A 22324-nucleotide genomic window follows, 5' to 3' on the forward strand; every position below is an offset into this window, starting at 1 on the left:
TTCAATTTGGAGTACATATTTCTAATCGACGAATTAAAATCTCGCTATATATCGCGAGACTTGATTGTCATCATGGTGGAGGTGAACGAAACGTGAGGAATTGCAGACGAACTTTTCCCCAATTTATGCGGCTTGTTGTATCATAAGGGTACTGTTTGACGTTGGTAGGTCAAAGTGTAAATATTATAACAAAATTTTTAACTATACATGAGATTGAAAAAGCCATGCATTGTCTCTTTTTCTCTTTCCTCCATTGAATCATTGAGATTTGCACCAGTGCGTTTGAACAAGTTCAGGGTGAAGTTCTACCCTACTAGTCCCTAGCTTAGTGACGGTAGTCGGTAGAGAGCTCTCGCCTGATGTGCTTGGATCTAAGGATAGGATCCACTCGGTGGATTCATTCTATGATTTCTATTTTTACTGTCCCAGACACTGCTCCACCACTGGTATATGAAACAGCATAGTAATGTTCTGTCTTGGGCAAGAGCTCCACCCGTTCCCCCCATCATTTATAATAGTTTATTAATGTTTCCTTTTTTTTTTGTCGTTTTGTAGCATGATGATATTAGTATATGCATAAAATATTAAATAGTACCTTCATAATATTTTTCAAATATAAATACAAATAATAATCTTACTTACTACTATGCCAATAACGAACGCACTAAATACCGTCAGCCATATTGGTATAATAAAGTACTATCTAAAGCACTTACCTCATTTAACTATATCGCCTTTAAGCATGGTACAGTTCAGCACAATCTGCAAGAAACCTTTCAAACAATCCTTGTCTCCCTCTCACGGTACGGTACATGAACTCTGTGAGATGCAGATCGAAATTTCCCTTTTTGGTATACATGTGTAGATGGCAACTGTCTCTTTATGCACCACCATGTATTTTCTATAAGATTTGTACATGCACCAGTGGTTGGATCTGAAAAATAATTTCATTGTTGATTAAATTAATTTATATTAAAAATATTTCAACACATATCAATAGGGTTAGAGTTAGGGATAGGGTTAGGGTTAATGCTAGTGTAACATATTTTCCTTATAATGCCCTTACCAACGAAATTCTGTGAGTGGTTTACAGTTGAGTGGGTGTATCCTTTCTGACTTTCAGAGATGGTTGAATATGCAGACCAGCAGTCGGTTACTATATGGGAACCTCGTTTGACATATTTTTCTATAACTGACATTAATGTAGGCCCATCACGTTTTTCTACGGGAACTAAAAACACCTGCCTTGTTTCCCTACATATCCCCCCCAGAACCCACTGTCCCTCAACAACTCGTCCTCTGTGATATTTTCGTTTTCCAAATTTGGCTTCATCTACCTCTACAGTTAAGCCCTCTCCTATATTCTCGGTCGCATTCTTTTTCAACCACACTGCAGCATACTTCTCGACAATAATTATAATAATCAGAAACAGTTTCCTTTGATGTTGTTTGTACAGATGTTGTGTCTAGATCACTATTATTGTCACTGGATTGAATAGATGTTTCTTCTATAGCAGAAATATAATCTAATTTTTTAATAAAACAGTAAATTAATAATACACTTTTCTTGTATGACAGGTTGGATCCAGCAAACCATGTCCCATGTCGTGGTTGTACTTGATTTCTTTTGCTCTTGCATTCCCTTCGGTTACATTGAAAACGAAAATCTTTCCTTTTTTTCCCTGATCTTTTGATTTCATATAACTTTGTTAATTCTATTTCACATGTTGGACACTTTGCCTTCTCTGGTAACAGATTAAAACGTTGACAAAATTTTATTGTACTTTCTGTGTTTTCTAATTCTTTTCCTAATCTAATCCAGTTTAAATAAATGTCTTTACTCTTTTTACTCTCCCCTTGACTACACCCCTCCCCATCCCTATTGTCACTATCCGAACGTTTTCTTTTTAGATCACTGCAACTACTTTCCCCTTCCATAATGAAATAATATGAAGAACAAAATACTCACCTGTTTTTTCCTTTTATTACAAAATTTCTATAGACATAGTTAACAAACTCAACAATCACGAGATTTACAATAAACATAGTTCATTCATGTATCACAACTCACATAAAACACAGGTAATGTTTGCAACTGTATTCGTTGAATGTACAGCAGAAAATAGTACACTTTCAATATCTCCGGTATTTTCCGCCACTTTCCGTCGATGTTTCCCGCCAGTTTCCGTCGATGTTTGTTAATGACTACAATTTTTTTACGATTGTAAGTAACATGTCTCATTAGCTCAGTTGGTTAAAGCGTTGGTGATATAAGACACTTCGGCTGCTCCAAGGTATGCTGGTTCGAATCCATAAAGGTAAGTCTTAATTTGTATACATGTGTAAAAATGTGATGTTACAAACTTAGATACAGTAGTGTGAGTTGTAGTAGGCTCCTGGACAGCAAGAGTACCGCCAGTTCCCCCCCTCCCTCCACCATTAGTTATCGAAAACATTTCTTTACAAAATTATTTAAAAAAAAAAAAAAAAATTCTTTCTTACTTTCCCCCACAAAAGCCATGCCCCACTTTTCTATATATACCCTATCAAAAAATCCCTCTTTAGATCGATAACCAAAGGGGGGGGAACGGGCGGTACACTTTCCGTTTGACTTGTTTTTAAGGAATCTGTATACAATTAAACCCTGACATCAAAATACTTTTGTTGAATTAAGAAAATCTTCCTAAAAACAAAGTGCACAAATGAGGAAAAGACAAACTTGTAGACGTTCAAAATATTTTTATACATATATAGTGAAATGTTACGGTATACACAACTGCCTTTTTACACTGCACACTATATTAAATGGCATGTGTTATCCTGCCTGTGGGAAGTGCAAATAAAAGATCCCTTGCTGCTAATCGGAAGACTAGCCCATGTAGTGGCGACAGCGGGTTTCCTCTCAAAATCTGTGTGGTCTTTAACCATATGTCTGACGCCATATAACCGTAAATAAAATGTGTTGAGTGTGTCGTTAAATAAAACATTTCTTTCTTTTATTTTTAAAGCAACCCTCTATATTGTGACCATTTTTTTTCATTTGGCAGCTACAGCATTTCATCCTATCTAGATATAAAAAAATAGAAGTAGGTGCCATCTGGCTCCTAGATTGAAAAGTTAACATAGAGGGTTGTGAAAGCAGTTTTTGTGTTTTTAATTTTTTCAGAATATCGCACCCATTATATTCAGCACAACTCCTTTCACCAGATCATCCCGTCTTTTAACTAATCAGCCATGACTTTTACCATCAAATGATGTGCACTTTGGATCATCACCCTAGTAGATATATGTAGACATGTCTGGATTGCTGCACCGTGCATCGGAAATGGAGGAACTTGACCGGTACCAGAGAGGCCAGGGCGACGGCACGTCCATGGAGCGCAACATGGGCAATGGACACAACCAGGGATCACACCTGCAGTTCTTTGGTCAGGCCAAGAAGAGAATTAACGACATCTTCACGGAGATGACAGAGTACATTGAGGAAACAGGTGCCTTTGTAACCGGTAAGCTGGGTTGTATTATATGTTCTAAAGGACGCCATAGGATTTCAAATTTCATGGGAAACACTTTCAGTTCTGTGCCTTGGGCTTGTGATCATTTGAACCCACTGGAAACTGTTTTAAAAAATATATATATATGTACATGTGTGTATATATTATTTTCGTAAAATAGTTGTACTCGATATAATAATCGTGGGAAACAATATTTCTGTTCCACGATTATTACTCTCGAGTGCCAAATAAACGTACACCTACGTTTATTAAATTTGTGAAAAAAAATTGGCGTCTACGCTTATTCAGCACCCTACGTTTAATTACATCTAAGAAAAATGTAACTCGCTACGCTAATTCGGCACCCAACGATTATTACAATTCTAATTTATCAAATGCTTACATATAGCCTCTATTAGGGGTACCGATTTTCCGCGATCACAGAATCGCGGACGGAATTGCATATCTTAAACGGAATTTACAATTTTCCGAGTTGTCAAATAAAATGCCAACTTTTGTGGTCAGATAATACATTTATTTATTTATTAATATACATACATTGTTTTTCTGCTTAGTTGATCATTTGAACCATTAAGGCACAACAAAGTATGTTACTCTACGACAAAATGTAAACACACGTTTCCGAACATTGTTTTTATCGCTCGGCTCGTTTCGGTTTTATTCAGTTGGGTAAATTCCTAGGATGCGTTCGATTGAGTGCTCGCCTGTAAATCGATGCAGCAGTTCATGCAAGCACTTTATATAAATTAATCAATTACACTTCAATACATTGAAGACGGGGGTACCGAATTCTTAAAGGTAAATATGACTCTTTGTTAAGCTATGTATACTAGAGTAGATAAAGTACAATTCCTTTAGAATAAGGGGAACTGGCCCAAACTTTATCTACATTCTTTCCTCTTTTTATATATATTTTTTTACATTACAAATTCCACTCATTTTAATTACAAATTCCACTCAACCTTTTTATTTTCACTTGCAAATAGAGTTTATTAGAAATTGGCGAGAAAAATTAGGCAGAGTTACATCCCCTAACCGCGTTCCAGTTCCGGCGCGTTCTGCTAACACTAACAGCTGGCATGGCCGATGACCACAGTTGTTTGTGAATCTTCAGCTGAGATTTATGCATGCCAGCCCCTGTCATCCACCCTGATTGTTTTGGTTTTCTTGCATGGAACTTTTGGATTTTTTTTCAAAGCTGCAATCTCGCCTCACATTAATTATCATAATTTCATTTAAATGTACAAACACGCTTACAGTTTTAATTAATTGTGTGTGACAGTGACACAGTTGTACCAGTTAGATAATAGAAACATATGTTTATAGTGAACAAATGTTTTCATACTATGGAATTTACTACAAGTTATTTATTTCTGAGCCGCTTGTTTTCTAAATTACATGTACACACAACAAAAGTATATTTTTGTTATTTCCAAAACACTTATTTTTATTTTTACGTCAAACCAAATTGTTTTCATTACTAGTAAATTTTATACAGTTTAGCTAAATTTCCAGACCCTATGCTAATTCCACACTACTCTTATTGTGGGTTTTTTAAATTTCCACACCCTATGCTAATTCCGCACCCTACTTTTAATTGATTTTAGAAAAAATTTCAGACCCTATGCTTATTCAGCCCCTATGTTTATTAGGCACTCGAGAGTAGTAATGGAAACGATCATTTCCATGAAATGCTAGGGCCAGTAAAGGGGTGGGGTGTGTGTTTGATCTAATTCTGTTGGTAGAGTACTTGAAGCCTGAAGTGCTGATGTCATAGAATCGGCACACCTCAGTGGACCTATTCTCTGTTGATCCGTTGCTTATGTCTAGTATATCAAAGGCCATGGTATGTGCTGTCCTGTCTATCAGTGTTCGAGATTAACGGTATCCCGATATCCTGGGGATACCAGAATTTAATTTTGGATACCAGACTTTAAGAACCCAGTATCCCACCGGGATATCATATAATGTTGTTGTGTTTTTTTAATCCAGCGTTTTTATTTTTCACTAAACAATGAAAGTCGTCATTTACTGGTGAAGTTAAGTAACAGTATTTTTGAGCTCGTACCCAGTCTAATGTTATGCCATAACAAGATCTCCCCCAACTTATACCCAGTATAATGCTACACTGGAGCAATAGCAGCGTTGCAATATACTGGGGACGAGAACAGTGTCGTCCAAGTTTGTTACGATGTTATTTATGAATTTCATTGAAGTGGGATACTAAATTCTCAGGTGGGATGCCAGATTTTGAAATGTTAGTAATCCAACTGGGATACTGTCCAAAATGTTTAATCTCGGACACTGGTCTATGGAATGAATTGATGTCGTTTCAGAAACCAATGCGAATGGTCACAGTATCTTGGAGAAGGAGACCCAGGACACGATGGCAGGATTCAAGGAAAAGGTTCACGGCATCAAGGAGGTCCTGGCCCGAGACCACATGAAAGTCGCCTTCTTTGGGAGGTGGGTGTGTGAACAATACAGTCTTTAGTATCTTGGGGGCGAGGGGGCAAGACATAGTCCAGTGGTAAAGCGCTCGCTTGATGCACGGTTGGTGCACAGTTGGTTTGGGATCGATCCCCGTCAGTGGGCCCATTAGGCTATTTCTTGCTCCAGCCAGTGCACTACAACTGGGACATAAAAGGCCATGGTATGTGCTATCCTGTTTGGGATGGTGCATTAAAAAGATCCCTTGCTGCTAATCGAAAAGAGTAACCCATGAAGTGGCAACAGCGGGTTTCTCTCTCAATATCTGTGTGGTCCTTAACCATATGTCTGATGCCATATAAAATGTGTTGAGTGTGTCGTTAAAATAAAACATTTCTTTCTTTTTCTTGCTGGAGGGCGAGATTCCAGTTAAAATCTCAGTGCTTTAGATATCACTAATTTGGGCACAACGGGGACTTTTTGTCTTTTCTGAGCAAAGTCAGGTCGTGTAAGTTCAGTACTGTTATTAACAGCTGCTGTAGAGTTGTCAGTATTCAGAAGTGCATTTCAAGTTACTTTTTCCGATGCCATATAACCGTAAATAAAATGTGTTGATGCGTTGTTAAATAAAATATTTCTTTCCTTCCTTCAAGTTATTTTATTCTAATTAAAATTAATATTTCGGTGGTTTTGAGGTGAAATATGTTGAGGTCAGCATGTTTGTACTTAAATTGGGTGTGATTATTTTGGGCATATCTATGTATTTTAGGTGCAATATTCATCGCCTTGATTTTGATGCAATCCAAAGCTCTGATCTGTTCTAATCTTTTACATTTCGGTTTATTCTGTCTGGAGTAACCGCTCATTCAGTAAGAAAGAAATGTATATATTGTGCATATGAAAGAGAGAGAGAAGGTGTAATTTTGTTTTAGCCAATTTTCAAATATGTAGAATATTTCCATTTTAATTATTAAAAAGTAGCTAATATAAACTAAATTTTATTAGCCACTTAGGACAAAAACTTAGAAATTGGCTAATGTGGCAGTAGACAGGGTGAGCCCTGAGAGACAGAAAGTCAGAGATAGGAGAGAAATAGTCAGAGAGAGGGGGATATAGAGATAGTCGGAGAGAGGGGGGATATAGAGATAGTCGGAGAGAGGGGGATATAGATAGTTGGAGAGAGAGGGATATAGAGATAGTCGGAGAGAGAGGGATATAGAGATAGCCGGAGAGAGGGGGATATAGAGATAGTCGGAGAGAGGGGGATATAAAGATAGTCGGAGAGAGGGGGGATATAGGGAGAGAGGGGGATATAGATAGTCGGAGAGAGAGGGATATATAGATAGTCGGAGAGGGAAGAGACAGAGAGAGAGTTAGGGGGTGGTGGGATTGACGGAAAGGGAGGAGAGAGAGTCAGGGGTTGGCAGGATAGTCAGAGAGCGAGGAGTCAGTGGGTAGCGGGATAGTCGGAGAGGGAGGAGAGAGTCAGGGGTGGCAGGATAGTAAGAGAGCGAGGAGTCAGTGGGTAGTGGCAGACATCGAAATAAGTCGAGAACGGTCGTTCAGGTTACCGGGAGGTTACCACATGTAAAAAAAAGTCGACAAAAATTTCAACAACGGAAGTTTCGTTTCCGAACGTAAACCAGGCAATGCATTCCGGACTTCCACGTTTTATTTTCTTGTAAGGAATTGCATCGATGTTCCTACGCACTTGTGCAATTGCAAGCAATTATAGACAGTACGTGTTTAAGCAGCGTCAACTAGATGAATTTACTTCCACGGTTCGTTTTCTCGTACGAAATTGCACCAATGTTTTGCGCACTTGTGGTAGTACTAAACCAACTAATTTCCAGCTGGGTCGAAGTTCGAGGTGCAACTTTTGATAGAGAAGTTAACACCACAAGTCCTGTGATTGGTTATAAATGTGAGTGTGTTGGTTGTAAAAAAACATTAGATATATCTGGGCTACAAATATATGTAATTTTATTTGATCTAGTACCAATCTGTCAAGTAGTCTTGTGCTTGGAACATGTATGGGGTACCTGTAAAAAAAAGTACTAAAATTTTGTGCGAAACTAGGGGTGTTGTAGAAACATCTGGTTATACTGACAATGAGCCATGAAAGGTACCATTTTCTGCAGTTAATACTTTGAGGTAAGGGTTGTAGTACTAATATTTATAGGTCATAGTTTGGTTGATATATTGCATATAGTGTTTTTAAACACAAACATTAACATGGTCGCCTATGGGATTTTAATTGGTATAGTCCAACCTTGTGCAATTGCAAGCAATTTCGGCAATCCGCGTTTAAGCAGTGACCACTAGATAAATTTACTTCCGGATTTCGTTTCTCGTACCAATATTCGCGCGCACGTTCGCGTTTTAGCGTTAAAAGTAGTAGTAGTAACAGGAATTCAATTCTAACTTTCATATATATAGTTGTGGAAACCTATAGATTACCAGGCTGTATTTTGTGGTAACCTGTAAATGGGTTACCAGACACAATGCTTATTTCGATGCCTGAGTGGGATAGTCGGAGATTGAGGAGAGAGTCAGAGGGTGGCAGGATAGTCGGAGAGGGAGGAGTCAGTGGGTAGTGGGATAGTCTGAGAGAGAGAGAGAGAGAGTCGGAGATGGGGAGATGGGGAGATAGAGAGACTTGGCAAAAAGAGATATTGTTCTGTGAGATAAAACCATCAAGCGTAATTTCAGGACGTCTAATGGAAAGAGCACCGTGATCAACGCGATGCTGCGAGACAAGATTCTGCCGAGTGGGATCGGCCACACAACTCACTGTTTCATCCAGGTCGAGGGCACGGACAAGGCAGATGGGATTCTGCTCACAGAGGAGTCCGATCAACCCAAGAGCATCAGTGTAAGATTATTTAAATCAGATTTTATTGTGGGGAAAACCCAGGGTGATAACTCTAAAGAATATTTTGCAAATGTTAAGACTAATTCTATAAACATCTGTAGTTGTTTCTGTTGGTGGTAAAGTGCTTGCTGGATGAGTGGTCAGTTTAGGATCGATCCTCATCGATGGGCCCATTTGGGTTGTTGTCGTTCCAGCCAGTGCACCACAGCAGGTATACCAAAGGCCGTGGTATATGCTATCCTGTCTGTGGGATGGGGTATATAAAAGATCCCTTGCAACTGATGGAAAAATGTGGTAGGTTTCCTCTAAAAATCATAATGTCAGAATTAGACAATGTTTAACATCCAATGGCCAATGATTAATAAATCAATGTGCTCTAGTGGTGTCTTTAAACAAAACAAATATTATTCATGGAAAAATGTGGCAGGTTTCCTCTATATCATAACGTCAGAATTACAAATGTTTAACATCCATTAACCTATGATTAATAAATCAATGTGCTCCAGTGGTGTCGTTACACAAAACAAACTTAACTGTAGTTCTTTGTTTTTCTTGGGGTTTTTTAAATATATATTTTTTTAACTTAACAGATTTCCTTTGAATAAAATACAAGTCGAAACTACAAAATATTTGATATCCGATAGCCAACGAATAATAAATCAGTGTGTCCTAGTGATGCTATTACACTGAACAAACCTTTACCATTTGTTGTTTTCAGTCCATTAGGCAGCTGGCCCATAATCTCAGTGCAGTTAAACTGAAGGAGAATACATTGCTAAGAATCCTGTGGCCAAACAGCAAGTGTCAGGTTCTCAAAGAAGACGTCGTGTTTGTTGACAGGTGAGCAGTTAAGCAAAAGTGAAGTTTTGCAGGTGAACAGTGAAAAAAGAAAGTGAGTGAAAAAAGAAAGTGAGTGTGGACAAAAATATTTCTATTTCATTAGCAAGTTTTGTTTTTAAGAGATGTCGTGTTCGTTGACAGGTGAGTGATTAAACAAAAATTAAGTTTTGTAAATGAACAGTGAAAAAAGAAAGTGATTATGGACAGAACTATTTCCATGTAATTAGCAAGTTAACAAATTGTGTTTTAATAGACTGTCCTTAGTTTTTTGCCTTTTGAAGATGTTTTTAAATAATAAAACCCTTTCGGTTACTAAAATTACATATATTAGATGCATTTTCTTATTTAGAATATATCTCCTTGTACCTTAATTTTTAGAAATTCAGCCAACATTGAAGTGTAGTTTAATCTCTCAAGTTTTGACGTGAATAATTTGAAAAATGTAACTGCCATCAACATTTTGTTGAAACTTACAGTCTTAGAATTAACTAGTTTTTAAAAATGTAGCTGATAATTTAGTTTAGTTTAATCTCTCAATCTTAGAATTCAATATTTTGAGAAATTAATTTGTTGAATCTTAGAATTCACTAATTTCTAAACCTTAATCTGACAGTGAAATTTTGTTGCTTGTTTCAGTCCTGGAATTGACGTGACGCCCGATATCGACACATGGATTGACAAGTTCTGCTTGGATGCTGATGTCTTTGTCCTCGTTGCCAACGCTGAATCAACATTAATGCAAACTGTAAGTAATCATTAACTTCTATTTTTTTTAACAATACTTATTAGTCACCTACTGGGTCAATTGGAGGGGACTTAGATTTCGTCTCTGCCCGTCTGTTACACATGAAGAGCTTGGATGTAAAACGCTCCATATCCATTTTCTCTGTTTTGAGTAAATGAGCCTTTTTTCTTGAAACCTTCTAATAAAATGAAATCACAGCAAAAATGCGAATATGGATAAAGAATGATAAACTGAAATATTGAGAAAAATTTCAAAAATCAAACTTTATTAACTTTCTTATAAAATACAATTTTTAAATTTATTTTGTTTCAAAATGCTCCATATCCATTAAACACTTTGGATAAAAGATTTCATAACTAACGACTAAAAGCAGGATTTTAAAATGTGCAATGTCTTGAATATTAACAAACATAATACTGAACAAATAATTTAACTTTTGTGACATAAAAGTATTTAAGTTTGGAGGGTTATTTTGTCATAGATGAAAAAAATTACACCCAATCCCTTCCGTTGTAATAGTAGTTTTCCCCATGTTTCTTTTGCATAATGTAGTCCCAAACAATGGATGGTTTTCAGTATGAAGTTGTTTTCTTCAACTCTTGCCCAATCCACCCAAAAACACAATCTGCTGGCAAGAAACTGTGGCCACGAACAGGGAAGTAGTAACTGATGTGAAGTTCTGGCTGCTTTTGTTTTCGCATGGAAAACAACACTGACAATAAAGTAATGTTCTTGTTTTGTCCGTAACAAGAATCTGAGAATAGACAGAGTTTCTTCTTATCACGAAGTAAACCTGGCATTTTTCCATCATTAAAAAAGTGCCATAGAGCTGATGAAGTCATGTCAGAGTCCTTTCTATTTTGGTGTTCCATCCAGATATATAGAGCAATGTCTTCTTTCTGTTGAGGTTCATTTCGTCCATGATGCTTAACAACACCAAATACATACATGTAGAGTTGTCGTGAATAGTATGACTGGCCAATAGGGGACTTAGGTAATACTAAGTTCTGCATGATGTCAAAACACACAGTGACACTGTCCTCGACTAGACTGAGCAAGTCATAAAACATTCTAGCCTTACGACGATGTAGCATGTAGTGTATCGCATCTCTTCTCTTCTCTTCATCAGTGCTATCAGGATTTTTAAGTCTGAACTTAAACTGGACACAAGAGCTACAGATATCAGTAGCTGGATGGCCAAACCCGAGATTAAAGTCGTACTGGAATACACTGTAATACAGCAAATATGAAACTTGAATGTGATTTTGTTCTTCAAAGAATATTTGCATCTTCTTAATGTTCAGGTCACTTGGTAGATATTTGCACGTATTCTCTCCTCGGCGAGCGTAGTGGCTAGCTCGACACATAAATGACTTATGTGATCTTGAATGGTTGCTTTTTTTTGCTCCAGTTCCTCATTTTGTCGGTGTCCACCTCTCCTCTCCGGTCTGGGATTACCTGTGTTCAACCAGTGTCGGGCAATACGCTGAACACGATCTTTTGACACTGCTCAAATAGAGAAATACTTTATGTAGGTGTATGTTCAAATTAGCATTATTTTCAAACATGATTCACCCCCAATACACCCTACAAAACCGAGTCATAGGTAAAATGTTTGGTAACATATTTCTTTTTAAATACTAACATACATCCCGTTTCAAAAAGTAAGTTTAAGTTTACTAGCCTAGTATTTATGCCATGAACGTTGGCAGGGGAGGGGTTCGAAAAAAACTCTTGGTCATACTATAACTGTGCTATCGATTAATGAAGGGAGAACTGTTTTATTTAACGGCACACAACACTTTTTAATCAGTGTTTATTTGCTGTCAGATAATGAGAGGAAAATCTGTCACTACACAATTGGCTACGTTTTTCGATTAGCAGCAAGGGGTCTTTTACATGTATATGCGCCACACCATAGACAGGATAGTACATTCCACATTCTTTGTGGCTGGAATGAAAATAGCCCAATGGGCCCACCCATATGTCACTTTTGCATTGACAAAAAATCAATGGCGCGGCAAAAAAAGTGACAGTGTAAACGGGTAACCGGGCCTGGCCCAGTTCCTTTTCTTGGTGGGCCAGGGCCAGTTGGAAGAGGTAGGTTCAACCCGAGTCGAGCATGGTACGGCATGAAAAACGTGTAATGTAAACGCGAACCGGGCCAGGCCTGGTTACTTGAGGTGTGCATGCTTGCAATATGATCCTGGTAAAATATTAAGTGCAATGACGTCAAAACTGCAATTTGATGTCATGATTGGAACCTATAATTCTTGCGTAATGCTACAGAAGCTGCGCTATTGACATGGTTGAGAATTGTACTACCTTTACGGCAAGACAGCTTTAATTAACGCATCAATGAAATGAATTGTTTGCATAGTGTTTTGCCAACGACATAATGGCGTTTTACGAAAATTACAGTGGTGTGTCTACTTTTCGTGCCCCTAAGACTAAGCATGCATGCAACAATTTCTTCTCAAAATTACAAAATAAATAAGAAAGATTTACTAACCTCAAACAGTGGCCATTTATCTTTTATTTATACACCCCAGAAAGAAAACACAAAGTTGCATTTAATATTGAAATAGTTTTTCAACAAAACAATAAAGCACTTTTAGGGGAGGTCACCCTGATCCCCAGTCCCTTGAATCTGCCTCTGTGGGTACAACAGTCGATCTTTAATAAACACAAAAACTTACCCAAGACAGAACAGAATGTTTTTCTGCAAACTTGCACCTTCTTTGCGTTTTCAGTAAGTAGGTTGAATTTGGTTGATACATTACGTGGACATTTTCTGTCATTGTTCAGCACACGGAAGTTGTTTAGGTTTGCTTATGTCCAGATAACTCAACAGTGCTGCATCTTGTGTCACTATATCCTGAGAAGAATAAAACTGTCTGTTGCAGTAGGCAGTGTCATCTGAGGTGAGTTTACCTGCCATGCATACATTTACTACAGTACCGTGTGTGCACATAATCAATGGCGTTTTGCCGTCGCCACTGTGAAGCATTTTCTTTCTTTTTTTCACGCTTGTGGTTCTCAGGATTTCTTATACGCTTCCTTCCAACTGACGATAATACAACTGGCTCGGCGATTTCATCAAAGTCGTTAATTTTACTCTCGATATCAAATAAAAACTACAAAAAATCCCGCGTATTAATCTTCATTACCTGGGCACAGCCATTTTGGATAAATGGTGTTCTCTGATTGGCGGATGGAATATGGAGCGTTCTGTCTAAAAACTGGACTGGCGCATGGATCGATTTGGGAAAAAAATGCGTTTTTCATGAAGTCATTGGATGGGTTAAGGAGCGCTTTGACCAATTTCCGAAATAAGGTCTTGATTTTAATACCAACTAGCTACCAAGACTGCATGTTAACTCAGTTTGCACCAAAATGGCGTATGGAGCATTTTGCATCTAAGCTCTTCACGACCGGCCTCTGGCGTCGTGGCAGGCCATTGGTCTACAGGCTGGTAGGTACTCGGTTCGGATCCCAGTCGAGGCATGGGATTTTTAATCCAGATACCGACTCCAAACCCCGAGTGAGTGCTCCGCAAGGCTCATTGGGTAGGTGTAAACCACTTGCACCGACCAGTGATCCATAACTGGTTCAACAAAGGCCATGGTTTGTGCTATCCTGCCTGTGGGAAGCGCAAATAAAAGATCCCTTGCTGCTAATCGGAAGAGTAGCCCATGTAATGGCAACAGCGGGTTTCCTCTCAAAATCTGTGGTCCTTAACCATATGTCTGACGCCATATAACCGTAAATAAAATGTGTTGAGTGCGTCGTTAAATAAAACACTTCTTTCTTTTCTTTCTAAGCTCTTGACATAAAGTTTTCCAGACATTTTGTCCACAATGCCTCAATATATGAGCTGAAACTTTGTGTATAGCTTTATAACAGGTACAGTTATAGATTGAATTTGACTTTCATAACGATCGCCTGTAGTAGGGGTGCATAGTAAGTGCTTTTAACAATACCAGAAGTAACTACTGAACACTCCCCGAAGTGGTTAGACTAAGCCCACAGCTAAAAGCTGATGGTGAATTGCAGGTGTGTGGCACAGATAGCCATGAGAGACAAGCACCTGTCACAGTTGGAGAGACAAGGACTGGGATGTGGAGGTGGACAGCGAAAGAAGTTGAAAGATAGGAGGAGTTGCCAGATCGGGAAGAAATGAGATGGAATTCAAAGGAGAGAAAGGAAAGGGAGCACTGGGATAAAAAAAAAAAAGAGAGAAAAGTTTGACTTTTATTTACCAATTTTTGATAGAGTTATGGCCCTTTGACTTAGGAGATGCAAACATTTGTTGGGCCCGGTAGGGGACAGGTATTGCTTTACCAGTACTCTCAGAACGCTTGTTTTAAAACAATATTTTTTATCATGTACCTTAGGGATTGATGAACATGCACCAGACAATATCTGAATTAGGATCTCCTGCTGCTATTCCGATTGGTCTGTGTGACAGCAACATGTTTTTAGAATGTGCTGAGGTGTTGTTAAATGTGATATTCCTTTCCTTTGTTTCAGGAGAAAAATTTCTTCCACAAAGTGAGTGCCCGACTTTCGAAGCCGAACATTTTCGTACTCCAGAATCGCTGGGATGTATCTGCCATGGAGGAGGATGTGGAAGAGGTATTACCCATTTTTCTTATATCCAGCCAGTAGGGTCTCCACGAGTACTTGAGTGCACGGGTCGAGTCTAGCAAGACTCGAGTCCGTTCACAGGACTCGAGTACCCGTACAAGGTGGAATATAATAATACAACGGACAATGTAGGACAATAATTTCAGCAGTAACTAATCAGCGATATAAGTTACAGAGTAATTATATGATCATGCGCTAGTTTCTCTTTTCAAACTGGCTATCCGTCCTTCACAACACTGCATGTATCAACCAGTTTCTGTATGCAATACAATGGCATGATTTGGCATCCATGTTCAGCGCTGGAATTAAGATTCATAATGCTATTTTACTTTATTCCTTAGTCTGATCATCATCTGGTGTAAGTGTCGGGTACTCAGGTTCGGGTCGAGTTTGACACTCAAGTCCTATATTTTGGACTTGTGGAGGCCCTGCCAGCCAGTGCACCACAACTGGTATGTCAAATCCTGTGGTATGTGCCATCCTGTCTATGGGATGGTGCATATAAAAGATCCCTAGCTACTATTGGGAAAATGTAGCGGGTTTCCTCTCTAAGACTGTCAAAATTACGAAATATTTGACATCCAATAGCCTATGATTAATAAATCAATATGCTCTAGTGGTGTCGTTAAACAAAACAAACTTTTTTTTTTTTTACCCTTTTTCCCTCATCCCAAACAATGCCTGGTATATTAACAATGGTGATATATTCTGTCCTGTCTGTGGAAAACATCACTAAGTTTTGCCTTTACCATGGTTTGACACCCAATAGCCGATGTATTATTCGTTCTGGGGTGTCATTAACCATTCAGTCAGTCAGTCAGTCAGTCTGTGGGAAAGTGCTGCTAATTGAAGTCGTGCAGAATTTCCAAATGTTTGACATCAAATAGTCTGATTAATGTATTTGTTGAAATAACCACATGTTAGACACCAAATAGCCATAGTTTAAAATGTTAAGATGTCCTACAGTATTGTTAGTCATTTTCCTTCACCAAATAGCCATACATGAAATAAATTCATGTGGCAGTTATATTTCATAATACATTCTTCAAAAAGCTAATTTATTCTTGTTTTTTACATTTCATTTTAAAGTTACTCAAAATGATATTTATATTTCATATTTTGTTCAGGTTCGAAAGCAACACATGAGTAGAAATATTGAGTTTTTCGTAGATGAGTTGAAAGTTCTTGATCGGAAGGAAGCTGAAAACCGCGTGTATTTTGTATCTGCGCGGGAGACGCTCGCCTGTCGACTTCACCAGGATAAAGGAACACCAACTCCAAGTTAGTACACCGTCTCTGTGGGTAAAATAAAAATACAGTCAGACTTGCTGTATTGACCTGTATTACACCGAATATTGTATAAACTAACCTGTGTTGAGCAGCTGCCTGCCTTAAGAGGCCACTTTTTATACTTCTATCTTTGATGGGTCATATTATATGGTATTGTCCGTCGGTCTTTTCATTACCGGGGCATATCTTTGGCATTTTTGTTGTTGGGGATCAAGCTGCTCATTTGAGAGATAACGGGTGGCATTTATGGCTACAAAATGAGATTTTTTAATTAAAAAATTTACAAGTCCCCATACATGTTTCAAGCAGAAGGCTACTTGACACATTGGTACTAAATGAAATGAAATTGCATGCATTTTGTTTTGCCCAGATGAAACTGTTTTGTTTTACAACCAACACATTCACATTTATTGCCAATCACAGCTGTAATAATCTTCTTCTTTATTTTTTGCAGCTGGAATCTTACAAGAAGGTTTTCAGATCCGAATGTTTGAGTTTGCTAATTTTGAAAGAGAGTTTCAGGTAATATGTCTATCATACTGAATTTGGCATTGTCCCTCTTGGTATAAAGCTATATCTGTGAGTACTACTCTGTTTAAATAAAAAATCTTATCTGTGGGAAATTGTATATAAAAGACCCCCGGTTGCTATTCAGTAGTAGTAACCTATATATGGTCTCCTTTTTCAGCATGTTTCCTCTCTCACTCTTTCAAGTATTAAAATAATCCTATATTAGACACCAAATTGCCTTGGTTTAAGATGTTGCTTAAAAAGTATTCCTTTCTTTTCAATAAGAGGAATCTGGAACCCCTTTATGTAATATATATGACCTGTTATTAATTCATCATATTGGATAAATAAAAACCTAGATACGAATACTGGCCTATATTACACTGCAAGTATAGCAGGATTCTGTGATAGAATCCTAGATATTGTCGGAAGCGAAAAATTATGAGATTCAATACCAGGGGCCTAATTCACTAAACTCTCACAACTTTACAATCTCGAAGTGCAATGCTAAAAGACTTGCAAAGAGGATGCTTTGTTGTCTAGCAGAGCCTAAGAAACCTTTGTGAATTAGCTACCTCATATCTTGGTTACATCATTTCAGGGCTTCTAGCATTTTTTTTAAATCCACTAGCCATGGGATCAGTGATTCTAAGAATGTACTAGCCACAATTAAAAATTCACTTGCCCTACTTTACTTTAAGTTAATAAAATGTTACTAAATAATAGTAATAGTTAGATGTCACCTAAAAAGGGAGACGGAGCTTAAAAACACTGACGTTGGGGTGGGGGCAGGTTATTCATATTTACAAAATGGAGTTAAATGCAACATTTGATAAAAAAAATATTCACTAGCCGTCGGGCATTGCAATAGTAGTTATTTACTAGCCCAACATTGAATATCACTAGCCATGGGAGTGGGGCTACCATAATCTAGAGGCCCTGTCGGGCATGGCATTCGTAGTTATTTACTAGCCCAACATTGAATATCACTAGCCATGGGAGTGGGGCTACCATAATCTAGAGGCCCTGTTGGGCATGGTAATAGTAGTTATTTACTAGCCCAACATTGAATATCACTAGCCATGGGAGTGGGGCTACCATAATCTAGAGGCCCTGTCGGGCATGGCATTAGTAGTTATTTACTAGCCCAACATTGAATATCACTAGCCATGGGAGTGGGGCTACCATAATCTAGAGGCCCTGTCGGGCATGGCATTAGTAGTTATTTACTAGCCCAACATTGAATATCACTAGCCATGGGAGTGGGGCTACCATAATCTAGAGGCCCTGTCGGGCATGGTAATAGTAGTTATTTACTAGCCCAACATTGAATATCACTAGCCATGGGAGTGGGGCTACCATAATCTAGAGGCCCTGTCGGGCATGGTAATAGTAGTTATTTACTAGCCCAACATTGAATATCACTAGCCATGGGAGTGGGGCTACCATAATCTAGAGGCCCCGTGCGGGCATGGCATTAGTAGTTATTTACTAGCCCAACATTGAATATCACTAGCCATGGGAGTGGGGCTACCATAATCTAGAGGCCCTGTCGGGCATGGCATTACTAGTTATTTACTAGCCCAACATTGAATATCACTAGCCATGGGAGTGGGGCTACCATAATCTAGAGGCCCTGTCGGGCATGGCATTACTAGTTATTTACTAGCCCAACATTGAATATCACTAGCCATGGGAGTGGGGCTACCATAATTTAGAGGCCCTGTCGGGCATGGCATTACTAGTTATTTACTAGCCCAACATTGAATATCACTAGCCATGGGAGTGGGGCTACCATAATCTAGAGGCCCTGTCGAACATGGCATTAGTAGTTATTTACTAGCCCAACATTGAATATCACTAGCCATGGGAGTGGGGCTACCATAATCTAGAGGCCCCGTCGGGCATTGCAATAGTAGTTATTTACTAGCCCAACATTGAATATCACTAGCCATGGGATTGGGGCTATCATAATCTAGAGGCCCCGCCGGGCATTGCAATAGTAGTTATTTACTAGCCCAACATTGAATATCACTAGCCATGGGAGTGGGGCTACCATAATCTAGAGGCCCCGTCGGGCATTGCAATAGTAGTTATTTACTAGCCCAACATTGAATATCACTAGCCATGGGAGTGGGGCTACCATAATCTAGAGGCCCTGACGTGCATGGCATTAGTAGTTATTTACTAGCCCAACATTGAATATCACTAGCCATGGGAGTGGGGCTACCATAATCTAGAGGCCCTGTCGGGCATGGCATTAGTAGTTATTTACTAGCCCAACATTGAATATCACTAGCCATGGGAGTGGGGCTACCATAATCTAGAGGCCCTGTCGGACATGGTAATAGTAATTATTTACTAGCCCAACATTGACTATCACTAGTCATAGGAGTGCGGCTACCATAATCTAGAGGCCCTGTCGGGCATGGTAATAGTAGTTATTTACTAGCCCAACATTGACTATCACTAGCCATGGGAGTGGGGCTACCATAATCTAGAGGCTCTGTCGGGCATGGCAATAGTAGTTATTTACTAGCCCAACACTGAATATCACTAGCCATGGGAGTGGGGCTACCATAATCTAGAGGCCCTTTCGGGCATGGTAATAGTAGTTATTTACTAGCCCAACACTGACTATCACTAGCCATGGGAGTGTGGCTACCATAATCTAGAGGCCCTGTCGGGCATGGTAATAGTAGTTATTTACTAGCCCAACATTGACTATCACTAGCCATGGGAGTGGGGCTACCATAATCTAGAGGCCCTGTCGGGCATGGCATTAGTAGTTATTTACTAGCCCAACATTGAATATCACTAGCCATGGGAGTGGGGCTACCATAATCTAGAGGCTCTGTCGGGCATGGCCATAGTAGTTATTTACTAGCCCAACACTGAATATCACTAGCCATGGGAGTGGGGCTACCATAATCTAGAGGCCTGATCATATTTACGATTTCAGTGGAATCTTAAGAAAAAACAGCTATGCCCAAAAGTCAGTGCCTGAATATGGAAATTTATTAAACCAGTGGACTCTTTCTTTGATTGGGTTTTTACCGGCCTCGGTGGCGTCGTGGTTAGGTCATCAGACTACAGGCTGGTAGGTACTGGGTTCAGATCCCAGTCGAGGCATGGGATTTTTAATCCAGATACCGACTCCAAACCCTGAGTGAGTGCTCCACAAGGCTCAATGGGTAGGTGTAAACCACTTGCACCGACTAGTGATCCATAACTGGTTCAACAAAGGCCATGGTTTGTGCGCAAATAAAAGATCCCTTGCTGCTAATCGGAAAGAGTAGCCCATGTAGTGGCGACAGTGGGTTTCCTCTCAAACTCTGTGTGGTCCTTAACCATATGTCTGATGCCATATAACCGTAAATAAAATGTGTTGAGTGCATCATTAAATAAAACATTTCTTTCTTTCTTGATTGGGTTTTCTTTCCTGTCCTAACCATTGCCCCATGACTAGTGTAGCAAAGGCTATGGTATGTCCTGTCCTGTATGTGGGAAAGTGCATATATAAAAGATCCTTACACTGCTAATGCATAAATGTAGCGGGTTTCCTCTAAGACTATTAGTAAAAAACAGTAATTGATAAATTAATGCGTACTAATGGTGTCGTTAAACAAAACAACTTTTAACTTTTCTAATGTTTATTCTTCAAGCAATGCATCTCGAAGTCTGCTGTGAAGACGAAGTTTGAGCAACACGCTGACCGAGGGAAGAGTATTATTTCCGATATCAGACAGATCATGGAGGAAGCCTACAGCAAGAGTATAGAAATCAAGTAAGTCTGGTTACTGTGGTGGTAGTATTATAGAGGTAGTGGTTAGCTCAGTCTTGGAGGAAGCCTACAGCTAGAGTATAGAAATCAAGTAAGTCTCGTTACTGTAGTGGTGGTAGTATTATAGAGGTAGTGGTTAGCTCAGTCATGGAGGAAGCCTACAGCAAGAGTATAGAAATCAAGTAAGTCTCGTTACTGTAGTGGTGGTAGTATTATAGAGGTAGTGGTTAGCTCAGTCATGGAGGAAGCCTACAGCAAGAGTATAGAAATCAAGTAAGTCTCGTTACTGTAGTGGTGGTAGTATTATAGAGGTAGTGGTTAGCTCAGTCTTGGAGGAAGCCTACAGCAAGAGTATAGAAATCAAGTAAGTCTCGTTACTGTAGTGGTGGTAGTATTATAGAGGTAGTGGTTAGCTCAGTCTTGGAGGAAGCCTACAGCAAGAGTATAGAAATCAAGTAAGTCTCGTTACTGTAGTGGTGGTAGTATTATAGAGGTAGTGGTTAGCTGGTTAGCTCAGTCTTGGAGGAAGCCTACAGCAAGAGTATAGAAATCAAGTAAGTCTCGTTACTGTAGTGGTGGTAGTATTATAGAGGTAGTGGTTAGCTCAGTCATGGAGGAAGCCTACAGCAAGAGTATAGAAATCAAGTAAGTCTCGTTACTGTAGTGGTGGTAGTATTATAGAGGTAGTGGTTAGCTCAGTCTTGGAGGAAGCCTACAGCAAGAGTATAGAAATCAAGTAAGTCTCGTTACTGTAGTGGTGGTAGTATTATAGAGGTAGTGGTTAGCTCAGTCTTGGAGGAAGCCTACAGCAAGAGTATAGAAATCAAGTAAGTCTCGTTACTGTAGTGGTGGTAGTATTATAGAGGTAGTGGTTAGCTCAGTCATGGAGGAAGCCTACAGCAAGAGTATAGAAATCAAGTAAGTCTAGTTACTGTAGTGGTGGTAGTATTATAGAGGTGGTAGTTAGCTCAGTCTTGGAGGAAGCCTACAGCAAGAGTATAGAAATCAAGTAAGTCTCATTACTGTAGTGGTGGTAGTATTATAGAGGTAGTGGTTAGCTCAGTCTTGGAGGGAGCCTACAGCAAGAGTATAGAAATCAAGTAAGTCTCGTTACTGTAGTGGTGGTAGTATTATAGAGGTAGTGGTTAGCTCAGTCATGGAGGAAGCCTACAGCAAGAGTATAGAACTCAAGTAAGTCTCGTTACTCTAGTGGTGGTAGTATTATAGAGGTAGTGGTTAGCTCAGTCTTGGAGGAAGCCTACAGCAAGAGTATAGAAATCAAGTAAGTCTAGTTACTGTAGTGGTGGTAGTATTATAGAGGTAGTGGTTAGCTCAGTCATGGAGGAAGCCTACCGCAAGAGTATAGAACTCAAGTAAGTCTCGTTACTCTAGTGGTGGTAGTATTATAGAGGTAGTGGTTAGCTCAGTCATGGAGGAAGCCTACAGCAAGAGTATAGAAATTAAGTAAATCTAGTTACTGTGGTGGTAGTATTATAGAGGTAGTGGTTAGCTCAGTCATGGAGGAAGCCTACAGCAAGAGTATAGAAATCAAGTAAGTCTCGTTACTGTAGTGGTGGTAGTATTATAGAGGTAGTGGTTAGCTCAGTCATGGAGGAAGCCTACAGCAAGAGTATAGAAATCAAGTAAGTCTCGTTACTGTAGTGGTGGTAGTATTATAGAGGTAG

The 22324-nt window shown here is 39.2% G+C and overlaps 1 protein-coding gene across 2 annotated transcripts in view; it reads left to right on the plus strand.

Moving 5' to 3' along the window:
* Positions 1–58: 58 nt before the first annotated feature.
* LOC121390185 (mitofusin-2-like) overlaps positions 59–22324 on the plus strand; it is a 37228-nt gene continuing 14962 nt past the window's right edge. For both annotated transcript variants that reach the window (XM_041521936.1, XM_041521935.1), the window contains exons 1-10: positions 59–164; positions 3167–3506; positions 5852–5981; positions 8658–8820; positions 9539–9660; positions 10297–10405; positions 14939–15043; positions 16183–16336; positions 16800–16867; positions 20521–20642. In XM_041521936.1, the coding sequence (XP_041377870.1) occupies positions 3296–3506; positions 5852–5981; positions 8658–8820; positions 9539–9660; positions 10297–10405; positions 14939–15043; positions 16183–16336; positions 16800–16867; positions 20521–20642 (1184 nt within the window). In that variant the 5' untranslated portion in view covers positions 59–164; positions 3167–3295. The remainder of the gene's footprint in view (positions 165–3166; positions 3507–5851; positions 5982–8657; positions 8821–9538; positions 9661–10296; positions 10406–14938; positions 15044–16182; positions 16337–16799; positions 16868–20520; positions 20643–22324) is intronic.

This window comes from Gigantopelta aegis, chromosome 15 (genome assembly GCF_016097555.1).
Source record: "Gigantopelta aegis isolate Gae_Host chromosome 15, Gae_host_genome, whole genome shotgun sequence".
In the NCBI taxonomy this organism is placed as follows: Eukaryota; Metazoa; Mollusca; class Gastropoda; order Neomphalida; family Peltospiridae; genus Gigantopelta; species Gigantopelta aegis.